Source organism: Balaenoptera acutorostrata, chromosome 5 (assembly GCF_949987535.1).
Source record: "Balaenoptera acutorostrata chromosome 5, mBalAcu1.1, whole genome shotgun sequence".
NCBI lineage: Eukaryota > Metazoa > Chordata > Mammalia > Artiodactyla > Balaenopteridae > Balaenoptera > Balaenoptera acutorostrata.
Genome location: NC_080068.1, coordinates 35,019,065 through 35,039,111, shown reverse-complemented (window position 1 = coordinate 35,039,111; position 20,047 = coordinate 35,019,065). Strand labels below are relative to the sequence as shown.

Here is a 20,047-nt window from a genome sequence, read left to right as displayed (position 1 = left end):
TTCCCAACCTGGGGGTCTGGCAACAGGAGGAGGAATTCCTAGAGAATCAGACTTTGAAGCCTAGTGGGAATTGACTGCAGGACTTTGACAGGACTGGGGGAAACAGAGACTCCACTCTTGAAGGGCACACACAAAGTAGTGTGCACATCGGGACCCAGGGGAAGGAGCAGTTAACCCCAGGGGAGACTGAACCAGACCTACCTGCCTGTGTTGGAGGGTATCCTGCAGAGGCGGGGGGTGGCTTTGTTTCACCGTGGGGACAAGGACACTGGCAGCAGAAGTTCTGGGAAGTACTCCTTGGCGTGAGCCCTCCCAGAGTCTGTCATTAGCCCCACCAAAGAGCCCAGGTAGGCTCCAGTGTTGGATTGCCTCAGGCCAAACAACCAACAGGGAAGGAATCCAGCCCACCAATCAACAGTCAAGTGGATTAAAGTTTTACTGAGCTCTGCCAACCAGAGAAACAGTCAGCTCTACCCACCACAGTCCCTCCCATCAAGCCTCTTAGATAGCCTCATCCACCAGAGGGCAGACAGCAGAAGCAAGAAGAACTACAATCCTGCAGCCTGTGGAACAAAAACCACATTCACAGAAAGACAGAAAAGATGAAAAGGCAGAGGGCTATGAACCAGAGGAAGGAACAAGATAAACAACTAAATGAAGTGGAGATAGGCAACCTTCCAGAAAAAGAATTCAGAATAATGATAGTGAAGATGATCCAGGACCTCGGAAAAAGAATGGAGGCAAAGAGCGAGAAGATGCAAGAAATGTTTAACAAAGACCTAGAAGAATTAAACAACAAACAAACAGAGATGACCAATACAATAACTGAAATGAAAACTACACTAGAAGGAATCAATAGCAGAAAAATTGAGGCAGAAGAACGGATAAGTGACCTGGAAGACAGAATAGTGGAATTCACTTCTGCAGAACAGAATAAAGAAAAAAGAATGGAAAGAAATGAAGACAGCCTAAGAGACCTCTGGGACAACATTAAACGCAACAACATTTGCATTATAGGGGTCCCAGAAGGAGAAGAGAGAGAGAAAGGACCCGGGAAAATATTTGAAGACATTATAGTTGAAAACTTCCCTAACATGGGAAAAAAAATAGCCACCCAAGTACAGGAAGCACAGTGAGTCCCATACAGGATAAACCCAAAGAGAACACGCTGAGACACATAGTAATCAAATTGGCAAAAATTAAAGACAAAGAACAATTATTGAAAGCAGCAAGGGAAAAATGACAAATAACATACAAGGGAACTCCCATAAGGTTAACAGCTGATTTCTCAGCAGAAACTGCAAGCCAGAAGGGAGTGGCATGATATACTTAAAGTGATGAAAGGGAAGAACCTACAACCAAGATCACTCTACCCGGCAAGGATCTCATTCAGATTCGATGGAGAAATCAAAAGCTTTACAGACAAGCAAAAGCTAAGAGAATTCAGCACCACCAAACCAGCTCTACAACAAATGCTAAAGGAACGTCTCTAAGTGGGAAACACAAGAGAAGAAAAGGACCTACAAAAACAAACCCCAAACAATTAAGAAAATGGTCATAGGAACATACATATCGATAATTACCTTAAATGTTAATGGATTAAATGCTCCAACCAAAAGACACAGGCTTGCTGAATGGATACAAAAACAAGACCCATATATATGCTGTCTATAAGAGACCCACTTCAGCCCTAGGGACACATACGGACTGAAAGTGAGGGGATGGAAAAAGATATTCCATGCAAATGGAAATCAAAAGAAAGCTGGAGTAGCTATACTCATATCAGATAAAATAGACTTTAAAATAAAGAATGTTACAAGAGACAAGAAAGGACACTGCATAATGATCAAGGGATCAATCCAAGAAGAAGATATAACAATTATAAATATATATGCACCCAAAAAAGGAGCACCTCAATACATAAGGCAGCTGCTAACAGCTATAAAAGAGGAAATCGACAGTAACACAATAATAGTGGGGGACTTTAACACCTCACTTACACCAATGGACAGATCATCCAAAATGAAAATAAATAAGGAAACAAAAGCTTTAAATGACACAATAGACCAGATAGATTTAAATGATATTTATAGGACATTCCATCCAAAAACAGCAGATTACACTTTTTTCTCAAGTGCACACAGAACATTCTCCAGGATACATCACATCTTGGGTCACAAATCAAGCCTCAGTAAATTCAAGAAAATTGAAGTCATATCAAGCATCTTTTCTAACCACAACACTATGAGATTAGAAATGAATTACAGGGAAAAAATTGTAAAAAACACAAACACATGGAGGCTAAACAATACGTTACTAAATAACCAAGAGATCACTGAAGAAGTCACAGGAAATAAAAAAATACCTAGAGACAAATGACAATGAAAACACGACGATCCAAAACCTATGGGATGCAGCAAAAGCAGTTCTAAGAGGGAAGTTTATAGCTGTACAAGCCTACCTAAAGAAACAAGAAAAATCTCAAGTAAAAAATCTAACCTTACACCTGAAGGAACTAGAGAAAGAAGAACAAACAAAACCCAAAGTTAGCAGAAGGAAAGAAATCATAAAGATCAGAGCAGAAATAAATGAAATGGAGACAAAGAAAACAATAGCAAAGATCAATAAAACTAAAAGCTGGTTCTTTGAGAAGATAAAGAAAATTGATAAGCCATTAGCCAGACTCATCAAGAAAAAGAGGGAGAGGACTCAAATCAATAAAATTAGAAATGAAAAAGGAGAAGTTACAACAGACACCGCAGAAATACAAAGCATCCTAAGAGACTACTACAAGCAACTCTATGCCAATAAAATGGACAACCTGGAAGAAATGGACAAATTCTTAGAAAGGTATAACCTACCAAGACTGAACCAGGAAGAAACAGAAAATATGAACAGACCAATCACAAGTAATGAAATTGAAACTGTGATGAAAAATCTTCCAACAAACAAAAGTCCAGGACCAGATGGCTTCACAGGTGAATTCTATCAAACATTTAGAGAAGAGCTAACACCCATCCTTCTCAAACTCTTCCAAAAAATTGCAGAGGAAGGAACACTCCCAAACTCATTCTATGAGGCCACCATCACCCTGATACCAAAACCAAAGATACTACAAAAAAAGAAAATTAAGACCAATATCTCTGATGAATATAGATGCAAAAATCCTCAACAAAATACTAGCAAACAGAATCCAACAACACATTAAAAGGATCATACACCATGATCAAGTGGGATTTATCCCAGGGATGCAAGGATTCTTCAATATATGCAAATCAATCAATGTGATACACCATATTAACCAATTGAAGAATAAAAACCATATGATCATCTCAATAGATGCAGAAAAAGCTTTTGACAAAATTCAACACCCATTTATGATAAAAACTCTCCAGAATGTGGGCATAGAGGGAACCTACCTCAACATAATACAGGCCACATATGACAAACCCACAGCAAACATCATTCTCAATGGTGAAAAACTGAAAGCATTTCCTCTAAGATCAGGAACAAGACAAGGATGTCCACTCTCACCACTATTATTCAACATAGTTTTGGAAGCCCTAGCCACGGCAATCAGAGAAGAGAAAGAAATAAAAGGAATCCAAATCAGAAAACAGGAAGTAAAACTGTCACTGTTTGCAGATGACATGATACTATACATAGAGAATCCTAAAAATGCCACCAGAAAACTACTAAAGCTAATCAATGAATTTGGTAAAGTTGCAGGATACAAAATGAATGCACAGAAATCTCTTGCATTCCTATACACTAATGATGAAAAGTCTGAAAGAGAAATGATGGAAACACTCCCATTTACCATTGCAACAAAAAGAATAAAATACCTAGGAATAAACCTACCTAGGGAGACAAAAGACCTGTACACAGAAAACTATAAGACGCTGATGAAGAAATTAAGGATGATACCAACAGATGGAGAGATATACCATGTTCTTGGATTGGAAGAATCAATATTGTGAAAATGACTATACTACCCAAAGCAATCTACAGATTCAATGCAATCCCTATCAAATTACCAATGGCATGTTTTACAGAACTAGAACAAATCATCTTAAAATTTGTATGGAGACACAAAAGACCCCGAATAGCCAAAGCAGTCTGGAGGGAAAAAAACGGAGCTGGAGGAATCAGACTCCCTGACTTCAGACTATACTACAAAGCTACAGTAATCAAGATAATATGGTACTGTCACAAAAACAGAAACATAGATCAATGGAATAAGATAGAAAGCCCAGAGATAAACCCACGCACCTATGGTCAACGAATCTATGACAAAGCAGGCAAAGATATACAATGGAGAAAAGACAGTCTCTTCAATAAGTGGTGCTGGGAAAACTGGACAGCTACATGTAAAAGAATGAAATTAGAACACTCCCTACCACCATACACAAAAATAAACTCAATATGGATTCGAGACCTAAATGTAAGACCAGACATTATAAAACTCTTAGAGGAAAACATAGGAAGAACATTCTTTGACATAATTCACAGCAAGATCTTTTTTGATCCACCTCCTAAAGTAATGGAAATAAAAACAAAAATAAACAAATGGGACATAATGAAACTTCAAAGCTTTTGCACAGCAAAGGAAACCATAAACAAGACGAAAAGACAACTCTCAGAATGGGAGAAAATATTTGCAAATAAATCAACGGACAAAGGATTAATCTCCAAAATATATAAACAGCTCATGCAGCTCAATATTTAAAAACCAAACAACCCAATCCAAAAATGGGCAGAAGACCTAAATAGACATTTCTCCAAAGAAGACATACAGATGGCCAAGAAGCACATGAAAAGCTGCTCAACATCACTAATTATTAGAGAAATGCAAATCAAAACTACAGTGAGGTATCACCTCACACCAGTCAGAATGGCCATCATCAGAAAATCTACAAAGAACAAATGCTGGAGAGGGTGCGGAGAAAAGGGAACCCTCTTGCACTGTTGGTGGGAATGTAAATTGATACAGCCACTATGGAGAACAGTACAGAGGTTCCTTAAAAAACTAAAAATAGAATTACCATATGATCCAGCAATCCCACTACTGGGCATATACCCAGAGAAAACCATAATTCAAAAAGAGTCATGTACCACAATGTTCATTGCAGCTCTATTTACAATAGCCAGGTCATGGAAGCAACCTAAATGCCCATTGACAGACGAATGGATAAAGAAGATGTGGTATACATATACAATGGAATATTACTCAGCCATAAAAAGGAACGAAATTGCGTCATTTGTTGATACGTGGATGGATCTAGAGACTGTCATGTATGACAGTGAAGTAAGTCAGAAAGAGAAAAACAAATATCGTATATTAACGCATGTATGTGGAATCTCGATAAATGGTACAGATGAACTGGTTTGCAGGGCAGAAGTTGAGACACAGATGTAGAGAACAAACGTATGGACACCAAGGGGGGAAAACTGAGGTGGGGTGGGGATGGTGGTGTGCTAAATTGGGCGATTGGAATTCACATGTATACACTGACGTGTATAAAATTGATGACTAGTAAGTACCTGCAGTATAAAGAAACAAACAAACAAACAAAAAAAACAACTAATAACTAAACTTTCTTTCAGTTATTTATATGGAAATGTGTTAATATAAATGTTTCAGACATTACATGAAATTTCTAAAAATATTATATGTTCTGGTAAAATGTTATAAGTCATAATTCTAGTTATTACTTTAAAATGTATATCTCAGAAATAACTAAATTACCTTGTCAATTACATTATTATGAACTTTCATCAAATCCTTAACCGTGGTCATTTTTAAGTCTTTTGTCATTTACAGACAGTTCTGGGTGTACTCTGATGCTTTTGCAAATATGTTCCTATAAAAGGGTTTCATCTTCAAGGAATTCATGGAAAAGACTCTGACAAGTACAGGTTTCTGGTAACTGACTATACTGCTGAACTTAATGAATAAGCATTTTCAGAACTCTAACGGAAAACTGATGAATTCATAAAAGTGCTAACAAAAGATCAAGATGAAAAAAAAATTAATTACATGGGACTGAGTGAACTGATGAGGATGATTATAATTTTTGTGACTTTCTGTTTGAATAAAAAAAAAATCCCACAAGTACTCAGAGGCAAAAAATATACAAATCAATTTTCACTGCAAAGTAAAGGAGCTGTTACAGTAGAGGATTACTGGACTGAATGTCAATATTATGACATAGTATGAGTGTGTTTCATGTTTGGTAATTGCAATCATTGTTGCTTTTGTTGTAGTCATCCATTTAAAAGAAAAAAAAGATGTTAAAAAAAAAAAGAAAGAGTGATGAGCAAACAAATTGTTAAATATGTAACCGAATAAACATACAATTGAATAAATCACTAAATAAATAAAAAAAGCAGAGAAATTAACTATACAGAAAATGATAGGAAGGTGAGAGGCCAAACTCACAGAAGGGAGATAAAACTATTTCTATGGAAAACACACAAACACTCCTGGGAGATGAAAATCACATCAAGAGAAAAGTTTAACTGCAGACTTCGTGATTTTAACAAGAGACACATCAGCAAGAAATAATATCTGAAATGGTAAAAAGATAAAGGAGATATACCACTCATTCCCACTTTTCATCCACACCAGGATTTTCCCTATGCAACAGAATATTATCAGAGGCATTTACTCTGCTCGCAAGCCAAAGCATGTGGTACCTTCCAAGGCAACCCAGATATAATAGTTTGTTGAAAATCAAGAAGCCAGAATTCACTGAAGGAGTTTGGTAGACTGGGCAAAATGAAAGAAATGTCTACTGTTGTGTGAGTGGTCATTTTTTCATAGAAATAACGGTTACAAGCAGATAGCAGGGTCAAAGGTTTAATGAGGAAATGTTTTTTGTTTTCAGGAAGCTACAGCAGTGGGAAAAGTAAGGCAACAGTGAATATGGAGGCATAAGATAAATCTGGACACTTGAAACAAATTTTGAAACTGAACTTACAGAGCTTGTATTTCAACACAGATAACTACTCTTAAGGAAAATCTAAGTAATCTGGAAGTGAGAGTGCTACAGATAGCCTACGTGGAGCTACTGTGTAAAGAAAGCTGCAGTGAGAAAATATAAAGGTGCTAGGCATTTCCCCACTCATCAGGGTCCCAGAGCAAGTTTCTCATATGATCAATAAAAAAAACAGATTTTTATTTAAGTTGCTTCCCAGTAAATACTGAAATTGAAATATAAAATTAGAGGTCAGTATATATTATAAAGCGAGTTTAAAATAGAAGAGAATTAAGAATCTCAGTTCTTTACCCTTCTCCAAGTCCCTGAAAATGTATATGACTTACAGTGAGCTGGTGGTCCTACCCAGTTTTCCATACTTATAAATTAAGAATTCATTTTGGAGTTGCTGGGAGAGCTTTCTCAGAAGCATGCAGTGACACTTTGTCTCCAGGAAAAGGTGTTTCTTTGTTTCTTTTTTTTTTTTGGCGGTGTCTTGCAGGATCTTAGTTCTCCGACCAAGGATCGAAGCCGTACCCTCGGCAGTGAAAGCTCGGAGTCCTAACCACTGGATGGCTAGGGAATTCCCAGGAAGAGCCGTGCGGCTGACAGGGTCGTGGTGCTCCATCCGGGTGTCAAGCCTTAGCCTCTGAGGTGGGAAAGCCGAGCTCAGGAAATTGGACCACCAGAGACCTCCAGGGCCCAGGTAATATCAATTGGCAAGAGCTTTCCCAGAGAACTCCGTCTCAATGTTAAGACCCACCTCCACTCAATGACCAGCAAGCTCCCGTGCTGGGAACCCCATGCCAAACAACTAACAAGACAGGAACACAACCCCACCCATTAGCAGAGAGGCTACCTAAAATCATAAGTTCACAGACACTGAAAACATACCACTGGACATGATCCTGCCCACCAGAAAGACAAGATCTAGCCCCACCCACCAGAACACAGGCACCAGTCCCCTCCACCATGAAGCCTACACAACTCACTGAACCAACCTTACCCACTGGGGGCAGACACCAAAAACAACGGGAACCTGCAGGCTGCAAAAAGGAGACCCCAAACACAGTAAGTTAAGCAAAATGAGAACACAGAGAAACACAAGCAGATGAAGGAGCAAGGTAAAAACCCACCAGACCAAACAAATGAAGAGGAAATAGGCTGTCTACCTGAAGAATTCAGAGTAATAATAGTAAAGATTATCAAAAATCTTGGAAATAGAATGGAGAAAACACAAGAAACATTTAACAAGGACCTAGAAGAACTAAAGAGCAAACAAACAATGATGAACAAACCAATAAATGAAATTAAAAATTCTCTAGAAGGAATCAATGGAGAGTAACTGAGGCAGAAGAAGGGATAAGTGACCTGGAAGATAAAATAGTGGAAATAACTACCAAAGAGCAGAACAAAGAAAAAAGAATGAAAAGAATTGAGGACAGTCTCAGAGACCTCTGGGATAACATTAAACGCACCAACATTTGACTTATAGGGGTTTCAGAAGAAGAAGAGAAAAAGAAAGGGACTGAGAAAACATTTGAAGAGATTATACTTGAAAACTTCCCTAATATAGGAAAGGAAATAGTCAATCAAGTTCAGGAAGCACAGAGAGTCCCATACAGGGTAAATCTAAGAAGAAACATGCCAAGACACATATTAATCAAACTATCAAAAATTAAATACAAAAAAAAATATTAAAAGCAGCAAGAGAAAAGCAACAAATAACATACAAGGGAATCCCCATAAGGTTAACAGCTGATCTTTCAGCAGAAACTCTGCAAGCCAGAAGGGAGTGGCAGGACATATTTCAAGTGATGAAAGCGAAAAACCTACAACCAAGATTACTCTACCCAGCAAGGATCTCATTCAGATTTGGCGGAGAAATTAAAACTGTTACAGACAAGCAAAAGCTAAGAGAATTCAGCACCACCAAACCAGCTCTACAACAAATGCTAAAGGAACGTCTCCAGGCAGGAAACACAAGAGAAGGAAAAGACCTACAATAACAAACCCCAAACAATTAAGAAAATGGTAATAGGAACATACATATCGATAACTACCTTAAATGTAAATGGATTAAATGTTACAACCAAAAGACACAGACTGGCTGAATGGATACAAAAACAAGAGCCATATATATGCTGTCTACAAGAGAACCACTTCAGACCTAGGGACACATACAGACTGAAAGTGAGGGGATGGAAAAAGATATTCCACGCAAATGGAAATCAAAAGAAAGCTGGAGTAGTAATTCTCATACCAGACAAAATAGACTTTAAAATAAAGACTATTAAAAGAGACAAAGACACTACATAATGATCAAGGGATCAATCCAAGAAGAAGATATAGCAATTGTAAATATTTATGCACCCAACATAGGAGCCCCTCAATACATAAGGCAAATGCTAACAGCCATAAAAGGGGAAATTGACAGTAACACAATCATAGTAGGGGACTTTAACACCCCACTTTCACCAATGGACAGATCATCCAAAATGAAAATAAATAAGGAAACACAAGCTTTAAATGACACGTTAAACAACATGGACTTAACTGATATTTATAGGACATTCCATCCAAAAACAACAAGAAACACTTTCTTCTTGTGCTCATGGAACATTCTCCAGGATAGAGAATATCTTGGGCCACAAATCAAGCCTTGGTAAATTTAAGAAAACTGAAATCATATCAAGTATCTTTTCTGACCACAACACTATGAGACTAGATAACAATTACAGGAAAAAAACTGTAAAAAATACAAACACATGGAGGCTAAACAATACACTACTAAATAACCAAGCGATCACTGAAGAAATCAAAGAGGAAACCAAAAATTACCTAGAAACAAATGACAATGAAAACACAACGGCCCAAAACCTATGGGATGCAGCAAAAGCAGTTCTAAGAGGGAAGCATAGCAATACAATCCTACCTCAAGAAACAAGAAAAATCTCGAATAAACAACCTAACCTTGCACCTAAAGCAATTAGAGAAAGAAGAACAAAAAAACCCCAAAGCCAGCAGAAGGAAAGAAATTATAAAGATCAGGTCAGAAATAAATGAAAAAGAAATGAAGGAAACAATAGCAAAAATCAATGAAACTAAAAGCTGGTTCTTTGAGAAGATAAACAAAATTGATAAACCATTAGCCAGACTCATCAAGAGAAAAAGGGAGAAGACTCAGATCAATAGAATTAGAAATGAAAAAGGAGAAGTAACCACTGACACTGCAGAAATACAAAGGATCATGAGAGATTACTACAAGCAACTATATGCCAATAAAATGGACAACCTGGAAGAAATGGACAAATTCTTAGAAAAGCACAATCTTCCGAGACTGAAGCAGGAAGAAAGAGAAAATATGAACAGACCAATCACAAGTAATGAAATTGAAACTGTCATGAAAAATCTTCCAGGAAACAAAAGTACAGGACCAGATGGCTTCACAGGTGAATTCTATCAAACACTTAGAGAAGAGCTAACACCTATCGTTTTCAAACTCTTCCAAAATACAGCAGACGGAGGAATACTTCCATACTCATTCTACAAGGCCACCATCACCCAAATACCAAAACCAGACAAAGATGTCACAAAAAAAGAAAAATACAGGCCAACATCACTGATGAACAAAGATGCAAAAGTCTTCAACAAAATACTAGCAAACAGAATCCAGCAGCACATTAAAAGGATCATATACCATGATCAAGTGGGGTCTATCCCAGGAATGCAAGGATTCTTCAGTATATGCAAATCAATCAATATGATACACCACATTAAACAAATTGAAGGATAAAAACCATATGGTAATTTCAATAGATGCAGAAAAAGCTCTTGCCAAAATTCAACACCCATTTATGATAAAAACCCTCCAGAAAGTAGGCATAGAGGGAACTTTCCTCAACATAATAAAGGCCATATATGACAAACCCACAGCCAACACTGTTCTCAGTGGTGAAATACTGAAACCATTTCCTCTAAGATCAGGAACAAGACAAGGTTGTTCACTCTCAGCCCTATTATTCAACATAGTTTTGGAACTTTTAGCCACAGTAGTCAGAGACGAAAAAGAAATAAAAGGAATCCAAATTGGAAAAGAAGAAGTAAAACTATCACTGCTTGCAGATAACACACTATACATAGAGAATCCTAAAGATGCTACCAGAAAACTACTAAAGCTAATCAATGAATTTGGTAAAGTAGCAGGATACAAAATTTATGCACAGAAATCTCGTGCATTCCTATACACTAATGATGAGAAATCTGAAAGAGAAATTAAGGAAACCCTCCCATTTACCATTGCAACAAAAAGAATAAAATACCTAGGAATAAACCAACCTAAGGAGACAAAAGACCTGTATGTAGAAAACTATAAGACACTGATGAAAGAAATTAAAGATGATACAAACAGATAGAGAGATATACCATGTTCTTGGATTAGAAGAATCAACATTGTGAAAATGACTATACTACCCAAAGCAATCTACAGATTCAATGCAATCCCTATCAAACTACCACTGGCATTTTTCACAGAACTAGAACAAAAAATTTCACAATTTGTATGGAAACACTAAAGACCCTGAAGAGCCAAAGCAATGTTGAGAAAGAAAAACGGAGCTGGAGGAATCAGGCTCCCTGACTTCAGACTATACTACAAAGCTACAGTAATCAAGACAATATGGTACTGGCACAAAAACAGAAACATAGATCAATGGAACAGGATAAAAAGCCCAGAGATAAACCCACATACTTATGGTCACCTTATCTTTGATAAAAGAGGCAAGAATATACAATGGAGAAAAGACAGCCTCTTCAATAAGTGGTGCTGGGAAAACTGGACAACTACATGTAAAAGAATGAAATTAGAACACTCCCTACCACCATACACAAAAATAAACTCAAAATGGATTAAAGACCTAAATGTAAGGCCAGACACTGTAAAACTCTTAGAGGAAAACATAGGCAGAACACTCTATGACATAAATCACAGCAAGATCCTTTTTGACCCACCTCCTAGAGAAATGGAAATAAAAACAAAAATAAACAAATGGGACCTAATGAAACTTCAAAGCTTTTGCACAGCAAAGGAAACCATAAACAAGACGAAACGACAACCCTCAGAATGGGAGAAAATAGTTGCAAACGAAGCAACTGACAAAGGATTAATCTCCAAAATATACAAGCAGCTCATGTAGCTCAATATCAAAAAAACAAACAACCCAATCCAAAAATGGGCAGAAGACCTAAATAGACATTTCTCCAAAGATATACAGATTGCCAACAAACACATGAAAAGATGCTCAACATCACTAATCATTAGAGAAATGCAAATCAAAACTACAATGATGTATCACCTCACACTGGTCAGAATGGCCATCATCAAAAAATCTACAAACAATAAATGCTGGAGAGGGTGTGGAGAAAAGGGAACCCTCTTGCACTGTTGGTGGGAATATAAATTGATACAGCCCCTATGGAGAACAGTATGGAGGGTCCTTAAAAAACTAAAAATAGAACTACCATATGACCCAGCAATCCCAGTACTGGGCATATACCCTGAGAAAACCATAATTCAAAAAGAGTCATGTACCACAATGTTCATTGCAGCTCTCTTTACAACAGCCAGGACATGGAAGCAACCTAAGTGTCCATCGACAGATGAATGGGTAAAGAAGATGTGGCACATATATACAATGGAATATTACTTAGCCATAAAAAGAAACGAAATTGAGTTATTTGTAGTGAGGTGGATGGACCTAGAGTCTGTCATACAGAGTGAAGTAAGTCAGAAAGAGAAAAACAAATACTGTATGCTAACACATATATATGGAATCTAAAAAAAAAAAAGAAAAAAAATTGGTCAGAAGAACCTAGGGGCAGGACAGGAATAAAGACGCAGATGTAGAGAATGGACTTGAGGACACGGGGAGGTGTATGGGTAAGCTGGGACAAAGTGAGAGAGCGGCACTGACATATATACACTACCAAATGTAAGACAGATAGCTAGTGGGAAGCAGCCGCATAGCACAGGGAGATAAGCTCGGTGCTTTGTGACCACCTAGAGGGGTGGGAGGGAGACGCAAGAGGGAGGGGATATGGGGATATATATATATGTACTGCTGATTCACTTTGTTATACAGCAGAAACTAACACAACAATGTAAAGCAATTATACTCCAATAAAAATGTAAAGAAAAAAAAAGAATTCATTTTGAAAATAATAGGACAAATGGAACAAAATTAAAGGGGCAGGAAGAAGCGAAAGTAAATTATTGCTCTACATAGATCTCCTACTTGGGGGAAGATAATATAATGATAAATAGTGTATAAAATACCGTAAATCACCACCGTATAGGTCATGAATTTACAAGATAGTCACTGGGTACTACTAGTATTTAAATAGCACCAAGAGCTTTTGTATAATGCAAAAAAAAAAAAAAAGGAATAAAACAATTTAAGTACAAGGAAAAGAATAATTTCATGGCAGCAACTGATAGATATTACATTAAAAGAGTTATTAAGAGTGAAGGATAGGGGAAAAGGGAGCATAAAAGGAAATAACTAGAAATTGAACAGGGGAGACAGGTCAAGAAGTAAATAAATAAGGTAATATGATAAGAAAAACGGGAATGAAAGTTTAAAAGATATTGGCTTTAAGACAACAAATATTTACTTGATAAAGGTGTGAATACTGGTGGCACATTCTTAAAACATTTTTAAAAAACATTTAGTGGTTGGAAGAGATGCCAAACAGGTCTGAATGCTGAAAGTGAGATTATTCTTAAAAAAATAAGATGGACTTCTTAAAGTACCCTATTCTATACTAGGAAAATACAAAACAAACAAAAATGATAAACCAGAGTTCATTATTCACAACTATTCCTGCAGATGAGAATAAATAAGAAAATAAATAAATTTTGTATTCAAACTGTGTGAATAAAATCAGGTAGATTAAAATAATATTTAAGGGACTCCCCTGGTGGTGCAGTGGTTAAGAATCTGCCTGCCAATGCAGGGGACATGGGTTCAAGCCCTAGTCCGGGAAGATCTCACATGCTGCAGAACAACTAAGTCCATGTGCCAAAACTACTGAGTCTGTGCTCTAGAGCCCGCGAGCCACAACGACTGAAGCCCGCGTGCCACAACTACTGAAGCCCGTGCACCTAGAGCCCGTGATCCATAACAAGAGAAGCCACCGCAATGAGAAGCCCGTGCATGCTAACCAAGTGTAGCCCTTGCTCGCTGCAACCAGAAAAAGCCTGCGCCCAGCAATGAAGACCCAGCTATAAATGAGTAAATAAATTAATAATAATAATAATGATATTTAAGAAGATAGGTTCAAGGCCTAAACTTAACATCACTCCTATTACATATTTGGTTTTAATCACCAGACTGCTCTTGGAGCCAAAATTAACAACCAATAAAGGAGGTGTTAATATTCTCTTTTAGGAAAAGCCTTAAAGTGTTTGCTAGAGAACAGAAACAGACAGAAGAAATTAAAGTTAGAAATCACGTAGGAACTGAAGTCTAAGAAAGAAAGGATCAAAGTCATAGCCAGAATCAAGGTCCTCAAGAGTAAGATGGGTAACAAGCAAAGTCCTAGTTCACCCAAATCAGAATCAATACTTGAAGGATTATCCAAATGACAGCGAATGTCCTATATCAGCTCACAATTTGGACCAAAAAGGTCAAAAAGCCACAAGAATAGAGTCCTATGTCAGCCCAGACACACTGGGCTACAAACTTCATAAAATCATGTAAGCTAGGACTTTCTCTCTTTTGACTTAGACTGAGATATCCAAACTTTTCTGATGAAAAAAAATTTTCAGTTAAAAATAAAGTGATCACTCTGAAGAGAATAACTCTTTCACGTAGTACTATGCCATGTGTACACATTATGAAGACTGGTCATTTTTATTAACAGAAAAGTCTGAATGTGGTATGTTAATGTACAGATAACTGGAATCTTCATGATTCAGCTCAGATTACTGAAGAGGTAAAAGACAGAAGAAAAGAAATACATGACAAACACACACATATAGGAAAAAAAAAAGATAAAGAACAAGGAAAACACAAATTAAATGACATAAGAGAGGAAGGCTAAAATGAGAAAAATTTAATTTGGTAAATTGTAAAATTACTAGGATTTAGTTCAGAAATAAGGCCCATATTCTTTAGGCTCCAAATGTGTGGATAGAGAATGCCAATGGTTAGAGTCAAATTTCAGGAATAAATGAACAAAGGAATGGCTGAACAGAATTTAATAAATAAATGAATGAAGCTCAGTCTGGTATGAAAGATAAACAAGTGGAATGAAAGGGAGCATGAAGGGGAATTCCAAGCAGTAGGCAAATACAGCCCCGTGAACAAAGTAGTAGAGGTGTGAGAAAGCACAGCTTGTTTAGGAAATATCTGGATAATCTGGTATGGATCACTGGATCCCTGGGTGAAGAGAGGAGCAGCAGGAGATGAAGTTGGAAAGGTAGATGGGGTCAGATTCATGCTGTTCTAAAGACAATGGGGAGCGAGTGAAGGGGTTTAAGCAAGAATGAACCATGTCAGGCAGAGCAGAATATGTAGGCTAAGAGAATTTGTCAAGAAGCTACTACAGTAATGTGAGAGAGTAATCATATGGCTGTGAAAGGTGAGATGGAGACGAGGGGATAAAGTCAAAGAATATTAAAGAGGCAGAATCCATTTAATAATTAACTAGATACGCAGATTCAGCGAGAAGATGAAGTAGACGTTTGAATATTTGGGTGAACTGTTGTGATATGAGGGAATACAAAGGGAAGAACAATACATGGAATGAGAGAATCCATGTCCTTGAGAACAAAAGGGGCAATGAGTAAACAGAATGTCCTGAGTGAGAACAGTTTCGCAGGCATCCACTGATGCCTTCTTGATGGCTACCACTGGCATTTCTCAGTTCTACACTGACATGAACTAAATAATTTTTTGGAAAAGATTCATGTAGCAGTTTCAGGGCGCTTTTACCATCTTAAGAATACCTGTACTTTTGTAGAAAACTGCAGACCATACTTTAAAAATACTAACTGAAAGAATAAATTCGCTTTTGTATTACTTTTTAGAAGACACATAAGAGGGCTTCCCTGGTGGTGCAGTGGTTGAGAGTCTGCCTGCCAATGCAGGGGACGCAGGTTCGAGCCCTGGTCTGGGAAGATCCCACATGCCGCGGAGCGACTAGGCCCGTGAGCCACAACTACTGAGCCTGCGCGTCTGGAGCCTGTGCTCCGCAACAAGAGAGGCCGCGATAGTGAGGGGCCCGCGCACTGCAATGAAGAGTGGCCCCCGCTTGCCGCAGCTACAGAAAGCCCTGGCACAGAAGCGAAGACCCAACACAGCCAAAAATAAATAAATAAATAAAGGAGTTCCTTTGGAAAAAAAAAAAAAAAAGCCTTCCATTGAAGAAAAAAAAAAAAAAAGAAGACACATAAGAGACTCCCGTATAAAAATACAGACAATTTCTGACTTACAAACCACTAGGCCCACTACCAATTCACAAATACAGCCAGTGTTAAGGCTAATGCTCTAACTTGAACTGCTAGGGCTTTCACCCACTTAACTATTCTATGAATTCTACCGTCTTGTCCCTGTTAAGATTTGAAGGTACTAAGTGGATTTGGGGCTTATCTATTTGTAATACATCAAATATAGTATAGATTAAATAATTTGCTTATTTGTTTTATAAGAACATAAAAAAAAACCCAACAATTACTCTGAAACAATACAACTAACAACAATAAATTTTGAAGTCCAACTCATTTGCTGTGTGTACAGTTAGTGCTTAGTTATTACAATACATCAGAGAATTCCAAACTTTGGAAAACTAATACACCTCTCTTGACATTCAGCTGCTATAAAGCATCAAAAAGCTGCAGGTTGTGAGAAACATATCTAGAGCAGCTCTGTATACAGCTAAATGTGCTCCCTCCCAGGCACTGTATTTCTTCTTCAACTATGTGTTATCTGTCAATTAGTAAGAACTTTAGTAGTTTTTTTTTAAACTCTTGCTACTGACTTTTTAAAATACATTTATGCCAAGATCAATAAGACAAAATACTTCATTTTTCTAATTGTATCTTTATGTTTAAATAGCATTATTCTCTCCTATATATTCATATAATTGCAAAATAATAATTTGAATAACATACAAATGAAAATTCTTAGAGCCAGATAGGGTGGAAACATTAAAAAAAATAAAATTACAAACCTTATAGGTATTTAGACTCCATTTTCTAACAAGTTCTAACTTTTCCATTGCAGGATTTTTAGTTTCATCTGCTAGAATAACTGGTCCACTTTTTGTCTGCGTTCTCTGGCCACCTGTAAGATCAGAACAAAAGATAAAAATGCAAACCAGATAAAGACAAGTAGAAAGAAAACAAAACACTGATGCTGTTCTAATTAAACTACTTATGCATTTAAAGAAATAAAAAAGTTCCCACAAAGTGAAGGACTAGAACTTCCTGGAATCATTTTGAGGATAATTTCCTAACACTTAAAAAAATATATTTCTGAGGTTTGTCCATCTTCTTAAAAACAAACCGGCTTTCTAAATACATTGCTGTTTACTTCAAGAAAAATAAAATTTCCACAATTAATCTTATAACCTAATGATTCTAAAAAAACTGTCAGTGAAAATCTGAAAGGCCACGCACTCTTCACAGTGATCTCCTTTCACTATACTACACAGAAGAGAGCAGCAATAGAATGTTATTGTAATTTTGTAGGATTTAAAAACACTATAATTTTAAATAGTCATTAAAAATATCTTACCACTAGTATAAGAGGCTGTGTTATAACAAGACCTACATTGTACTTCGTTTTTTCTCAAGAGACCCCCCACCTCTCAAAAAAGCCATAATCAATACAGGCAGTATAAAGCCCTGATAATGCATTACTCCAACAATCAAGAAATTATGACATAAAAGCAACTCTACAACTATATAGTTCCTAATAGTAAAATATTTTTCACAGAAGAAAATATTTAATAAACATTTATGATGCTAATGACTTGGGATAGAAACTTCATAATAATTTTAAAATAACAATGAAAAGAAGACAAGAGAAAATGTTTTATAAAATGTCTGTAAAAGGTTACAGTCAGCAAAAATCTTCTCACTCCTCTAGCCAGCCCAGCCTTTATCATATAGCTTTACCACAATCTAAGAAAGAACAGCATACAAAATCAAGCACATTTAAGAATTTACAAAATTCTCACAGAAACAAAATATAAAATATTAACATTTCATGTAAAAAGAAATACAAAGTTTATTTTTTCCCTGTTTTTATAGTCCAGCAATATTAAAGTGCAGAGCACTTTAGGATCAAATAAGTAAACCAACATTTTCCAGAGCAAAGAGAGGATGATTTAAAATGAATCAAATTTTACAGTGTTTTGTAATCGTTAAGGTAAATTAAATTTTGGGTTTGAAATAGAGCCTAATAAACTTCAAAAAGCCAGAAAGATAAGCCATGGCTAGAAAGATTATTTTCCCTATTGTTAAAAAAAAAAAAAAAAGCAGCCACCAAAAAAGCCAGAATAACACACACCTAAGAATACAAAGCAAGTGATAAGAAACTGAGTGAATTAGTTTAGTTTCAGCAGTAGCAAGAAGGGCTTTATCCAATCAGTGCAGTGAATACCTGCAGGAACAATTAAATCACTTCCTTGTTGAGCCAGTCGACTAGCTGCCACCCTGCCAGGAGACATAACAGATGGCAGGGGTGGTGCTGGGGAACCTGAAAAGGGCAGACATTTCACTGTGAAAATCCTTTTCTTCTTCCACATACTTACATTTTGAATATAGGTGTACTGACATTTTCTTTAAGATAGTCAAAAACTAGGATTAAAAGCTAGAATTAATATACTTGTTTTCTTGCAGAAATGGACTAATAATAAATGGATGCTACCAGACTGAGTTCTTAGTTTCCAAATCAATTAAAAGAATGTGATTAAAGTCCCATAGCTGAATGATTTAAAGCTCAAGTAAATATTTTATCACTTGCTACTTTAACACAGGGAGGAAAGCTCTTCAAGTAGAAATCCAAAGGCACGTAACACTGTATCAAATTTATAATTAAAATTCATAGAAATGTGAATTAATCACAGCCTTCACAGAAACTGTAGCCAAAATTTTCATATCATAAATCAAATATCACATAGTGTAGGTCACTGCTACTCATAGTATGGATGCAAGGGGTCTCCATCAATTATGTCACCTGGGAGCTCACCAGAAATGCAAAACTCAGGCCCTGCCACAGATGTACTGAACCAGAATCTGCATTTTCACAAGATCCTCAGGTGATCTGCATGCATTTTGAAGCTTGAGAAGTGCTAATACAGAGTGTTGTTCCGATTAATCATAAGCATTACTTCTGAAGCTTTTAAAACATACCTGAGACATTCCATAAAATCTGATTATCAGTGAAACAGGTATCTGTAGGGCTTTTTTTTCTTTTTTTGACAGTCTTAGCTTTTTTATTCGATTGATTTTTGGTTTTCATTTATTTATTAGGTAAATAAAAATTGCATATATTTAAGGTGTACAAAGTGATGTTTTGATATATGTATACATTGTGAAATGATTACATCCATCACCTCACATAGTTACCTCTTTTGTGTGTGTGGTGAAAATACTTAAGATCTACTCTCTTAGCAGATTTCAGGTATACGTTATTATTAACCATAGTCACCATGCTGCACATTAGGCAACTGTAGTTTTTTAAAAGCTACTTAGGCTATTCTCAAACACAACTAAGTTTGAGAACCAGAGGAAATGACACAATTTTTGAGTGAAACACAACTGAGTTTTAAATTCTAACTGGGTTTGAAATTCTGGCTCTATTTAACCACATAGTATCAATATTTTAGTATCAGTAATTTGTCAGTAACACCCTGGCAAATTACTTAAGGTCTCTGAGCCTTAGTTACCTATAAAGTAAGAAAAACTGACTATCCAACATTGTTGCTAATGGCCAGCATTAAACTAAGAAAACAGTCTGGCATTAAACTAAAGAAAATTAGCTTCAACTGATTTCTTT

General features: G+C 36.6%; 1 protein-coding gene across 4 annotated transcripts in view; it reads right to left on the bottom strand.

The window, feature by feature from the left end:
• The window catches only part of ARFIP1 (ADP ribosylation factor interacting protein 1), a 132,129-nt gene that overhangs the window by 48,411 nt on the left and 63,671 nt on the right, over nucleotides 1-20,047 (bottom strand). For 3 of the 4 annotated variants that reach the window (XM_007189421.2, XM_007189423.2, XM_007189422.2), the window contains 2 exons: nucleotides 18,650-18,745; nucleotides 17,214-17,326 (listed from right to left, as the gene is read on the bottom strand). In XM_007189421.2, the coding sequence (XP_007189483.2) occupies nucleotides 17,214-17,326; nucleotides 18,650-18,745 (209 nt within the window). The remainder of the gene's footprint in view (nucleotides 1-17,213; nucleotides 17,327-18,649; nucleotides 18,746-20,047) is intronic. The other variant, XM_007189424.2, reaches the window with a different exon arrangement.